The sequence below is a fragment of the Helianthus annuus genome, chromosome 6 (assembly GCF_002127325.2).
Source record: "Helianthus annuus cultivar XRQ/B chromosome 6, HanXRQr2.0-SUNRISE, whole genome shotgun sequence".
NCBI classification, from domain to species: Eukaryota; Viridiplantae; Streptophyta; class Magnoliopsida; order Asterales; family Asteraceae; genus Helianthus; species Helianthus annuus.
In genome coordinates this window covers 26,327,686-26,332,942 of record NC_035438.2, presented here as the reverse complement: position 1 = coordinate 26,332,942, position 5,257 = coordinate 26,327,686, and the positions used below count along the sequence as shown (strand labels likewise).

At 33.1% G+C, this 5,257-nt stretch overlaps 1 protein-coding gene across 1 annotated transcript; it reads right to left on the bottom strand.

The window, feature by feature from the left end:
• Positions 1 to 470: 470 nt before the first annotated feature.
• LOC110865031 (delta(12) fatty acid desaturase DES8.11) lies at positions 471 to 1,817 on the bottom strand. The gene has a single exon (XM_022114226.2). The coding sequence runs from the start codon at positions 1,746 to 1,748 to the stop codon at positions 615 to 617; it is 1,134 nt and encodes a 377-aa protein (XP_021969918.1). The 5' UTR covers positions 1,749 to 1,817; the 3' UTR covers positions 471 to 614.
• Positions 1,818 to 5,257: the final 3,440 nt, after the last annotated feature.

Genomic DNA, 5,257 nt, shown 5'->3' with positions numbered 1-5,257 from the left:
AAATATGTCTAGAAATGTTTTTTTATTTAAATGAAATTTATAATTTATAATTTTATTGTTTTATTGTTAATTTATAATTTAAAAAAAAACATCACTAGTGATGGGCACCCCTAATAAAATCCATCACTAGCGATAGAATAAAACTCGATGACAAGACGGAACTTGATTGGATGTTGTGAGTGATGGAAAACCATCACTAGTGTAGCGCTACTACCCTTAAAGGTGTTAATTATTGTCCCCAAAAGAAACACAACATGAACTGACACTAGAATAAATATGTTTAGGTTGGGTCATATACTCTCAGGCCATAAACGGATTAGCGTGTTTAAATAAACAGATTAACTCAACTCATTTTTTTATGTAACATACTCTTTATAAATTTAATTCAAGTTTAATCTAGTTGCACCACCACCGGATTCATACCATTGTTGCCTCCTCTTTCACTTTGCTTTTCAATTTTTATTGGATGCTTTTTAGGCTAAACTAAATCCATAAATTTTAGTGAGAAATACACAACCATGCTCCATGCATGCATATCACTTCGAGATTTACACTTTATTATAATATGTTTACAAAGACATGGACCAAGAGTTTTTGTGTAACACGAATCAAAACTATTTAGAGTACCAATAAACACCTTTGTTCTCACTGTTCTCATCCGGCTCAACATAGATGCACTCCACAGTGTCTCTCCACAATGCCTTTAGCATTGGAGTATTGTCCCACTTGTAGTAGTCACCCAACATGGGTTTCACAGCATCTCGAGCTTCACTTGCATGATAATGTGGAATGGTTGGGAATAAATGGTGAATCACATGATTCTCCGGTCCATCATGAAACACCCAACTCATCAACTTTCCATAATCCCTATCGATCGTCGATAAAGCCCCTCGAAGCCAGTCCCACTCGGTTGCATCGTAGTGTGGGATACCCGGATGTGCGTGGTTCAAGTAAGTTAACGTGATAAAGAAGCCACTCATAACAAACAAAGGAAGTCCGTATAAGAAAAGTGTTGATTGTACACCTTGTGTCACCGCGGTCCTGTATAAAGTATACATGACCGCGATGATTCCAATATCCGAGATAACAATCTGAGTGCGTTCGCTGTCGTTAAAGATAGCGCTTTGTGGCAAGTAGTGGTTGGCGAACCCTTCATAGTCACGGCCGTAAGTGTTGAAGAACAAGTACAAGGGTAACCCGAGGGTGGTTCGTAGGATAAGAGTGAACACGTTGCCCGGTCCGTTGTTTAAAAACTCGGTGAAGAACGTGTCGTTCTTGCGTTTGGGAATGTACACCTCGTCATACTCGAGTGAATTGGTGTGGGCGTGGTGGCTACGGTGGCTGTATTTAAAAGAGAAGTATGGTGTCAAAGTGACCGAATGGATGAAGAAGCCGAACGCATCGTCTAACCATTCGTACTCGCTAAAAGCATGGTGGCCCGTTTCATGGCCGAGGAGCCAAAAGCCCATAAGAACACAACCTTGGGCGAACCAGTATATAGGCCATGTGACGTACACAAGGGGCCAAGGGAGGATGGGGATGTAATTTGCTGCGAGATAGTAGAAAGTATAGATTATGAAAAGATCCCGGAAGAATGAGCCGAGAGACTTAATAAGGGAGCGTTTGAAACAATGAGGTGGTATGGCTTTCTTTAGATCGCTGAGGCTGAATGGCGGTTTCGAGACGCAAACACGTTTGAGTATGTCGTTCTCCGTCTTCGAAACGTTCATTTGGCCACCCGCTCCCATGGTTTTGAAGCCCGAAATATGAAAAACAGTAGGTCTGTGAAGTGTTAAAATGATGAAGAAGATATGGTATGATTTATAGTTGTATACTTGTATGTGGGCACATGTTCGTTTTATTCATCATCAACCGCCCGGCTTTTTTGACCATGTTTCCTTCCACTCATAGACATACTAGTTGTAATATTTTCAACATCAATAATTATTTTATTTCAAATACTTACTATCTGTTTTTTGACTAATCCAGAATACATGCAAAACCCATGATTGTTACTTGATTCTACGGTCAAAAATGGTATTTTTAGAGGGTGCGGGGCACCCTCGATGACTCCCTTCGGAGACCATTGTTGCCGAGCGGTAAGGGTGTCGCCATCAAAGAGGGGAGGGAAATCGGGGAGGGGGTTGGGGGAGAAGTCACCGCACAAGAAAGAGAGGAGATGGTGGGCCCATAGCTTGTAACAACCAATCAATTATTTTCTTTTTTTTCTTTTTTTTTGAATAAAAAAACAATTATCCTAAGAGGGGTGCACCCCGTACGTTTTTGGACAAGAGGGAAGTTATAGAGGGAAAATGACATAGCAACTTATGATTGGGTTAAAAAAAGTTTCCGCTCACCTCATTAGGGGGTGCCCCCTTCACCCTAAGTTCACTTGGTGTTTTTTATTATGTTTTACTTTTGTATAAGCTCTTTGTAATAGTAAAAAGATTTTATTTATAAAAGTTGTTATCTAAGTGAAATAATATTAATATAATAGTTTCCATTAGTAAGTTGGTGTGTATAAAGTTATTATAAAAAAAGTTGTCATAATTATTGGTAGCTATGCGCGTATTAGTTTCCCACCAAATTCGTTCTCGTTTGTTAGTGCATACAACTTGTTTATCTATTGAAGTGTTTCACAACTTGTTTTCTCGAAAATTATTTTATATATTATACAAATTCAATTTAGTACACAAATTGACGATGATCAATCGAAGTCTTTAAATAATAGTTTTTCATCCATATGTTATGATATTTTCAACCCTATTTGATTGTGATTATTACTCTTATTTAAAAATACAACTTTTTGTCATTCACTTTAGTTTTGTTAACTAGTAGTAACGACTAATATTAATTTGAATGAGTCCACAAATAGGTAGTAGACAAGCTAATGGTTGTTCCAACAAACATTTGATGTAGATACATCCAATTTATTTAGTCCAGATGAAAATCGATCAGTGGACATTTAAATGTTTAACTAACTAAATAATATATTGTTTGAATTTAGTTTCCTATCACCCAAGTAATATTTTATTATTTTTTGTTATGTAATAAATTATTATTTTTATATAATTTTTGAAGTTGGATACTTATAATAAATTAACTAGGTTAGAACCCCGTGTAATACACGGGTTGAATAAATGTAATTTTATATAACAAATAATAAAATAATATATCTTTAAAAATCTTATTTATTACATGGGTTGAATAAACGTAATTTTATATATTAAATAATAAAAAAAATATATATTTAAGAACCCCGTGTATTGTACGGGTTGAGTAAATTTAATTTTATATATTAAATAATGAAAAAAGTTACATTTTTAAGAACTTCATGTATTGTATGAGTTGAGCACATGTAATTTTATATACTAATCAATAAAAAGTTATATCTTGTTATATCTTTATATACCATGTGTATTATACGGATTGAATAAATCTAATTTTATATACCACATAATAAAAAACTTATATTTTTGGAAATCCGGTGTATTATACGAGTTGCATAAATGTAATATTGTATAGTTAGAAACCCGGTGTATTACACGAGTTGCATAAATGTAATTTTGTATAGTAAAAAACCTCATTTATAACACGGGTTGAATGAATCTAATAAAAATTATATCTTTAAAAAAACTAACGGATATACTCGATATATGATGGATGAGGTGATTGCGGTGATGGTTCTTATAAATGTCACGTAAACATAGTGAATACCGTATTTGAGTTGAGAGTTGAACATGAAAATAAAAGTATTGAACCAATAAACATTGATTAATATTTTTGTTTACCCCTTATAAACATTTTTGAAATATGTTCTACTCTTAACTACTTTAGTTTAATAAAAAAAATAAATCATTTACATTATTATATTAATTTATATTTAGAGTACGTATTTTGTTAATTTCAAGATAAATAATTTTGAAATCTTATAAATATTTCAAAATATTATATTATCCCCTATACGAATTGTTTAAATTTATATTAAATTTAATTTTATAATTATCTTTTAATTAATATTAATTATTTATAATTAAGTAGGATAGAGAGGAAAAAACTAAAAATAGATGGCTCCAATGAATTACATGTGTCCCATCATTGGTTTCTTTTATTATATAGTACTAGCGGTAAGACCCGTGTGCAAACACGGGTGGTTTTTAGAAAACCATGCATAACACATTTTGATAGAAAGTGAAAAAATAATTAGTCCAGACTTAAAAAATTGATATAAACTAATGGTTAATAGGTTTAGTCAACTGGAATTCCATTATGTTGATAAGCTAACCACTGTTGTCTATCGACTGTTAAAAACCTCTGTTGCTTTCCAACAGACGTTTGCTCTCCAACAGAGGTTGCCACATTGATAGATGCTAAGTATCAGATGTTAATCAACCCATGTTAAAACGGTTAATCAACAGAAGTTAACCTAACATCTGTTTGACTAAAGTCAATCACTGTTTGTAAAGGGTAATCTCTGTTTCACCAAATCACTGTTTCTCAAGACTCTGTTTATAACGAAACTGAGGTTTCAAACATATGTTTCTCATACCACTGTTTGAAATCCTCACCTCTGTTTCAAAAACAAAGATTACAAAGGAAAAACAAAAATCTGATCGACCAAAAGTGAACAAACATTTAACCTTTGTTTTCAAAAACCAAACCTCTGATTAATAAACAGATTTTTAGGTTTCAAAATAGTGTATCATTTGTTTGAGGTATCTAAAACTTTGTTTGACTAAAGTCAACCACTGTTTGTAAAGGGTAATCTTTGTGTTTGCCAAATCACTGTTTCTCAAGACTCTGTTTGAAATCCTAACCTCTGTTTAAAAAAACAGAGATTACATAAGGAAAAACAAACATCTGATTGACCAAAAGTGAACAGACATTTAACATTTGTTTTCAAAAACCAAACCTCTGATTAATAAACAGATTTTAGGTTTCAAAAGAGTGTATCATTTGTTTAAGGTATCAAAAACTCTGTTTGACTAAAGTCAACCACTGTTTGTTAAGGGTAATCTCTGTTTTGCCAAATTATTGTTTCTCAAGAATCTGTTTGTAACCATTTGTCTTCCAAAATCAAAAAGCAAACCTCTGATTAATAAACAGATTTTAGTACATGCAATTCAACAGTGAAATAAAACCCAAAATGTTTAAATAAAGTCCAATAAAGTATGTTTGAAAGACAAATTTCATTATAAACACACCCAAAATTACATATCTTTCGAGCTAGCTGCTGGAATGCAGCCTGCATACAAAA

Excerpts from the sequence above, each read along its gene's own strand:
- LOC110865031 (XM_022114226.2), bottom strand. The coding sequence starts at position 1,748 with ATGGGAGCGGGTGGCCAAATGAACGTTTCGAAGACGGAGAACGACATA.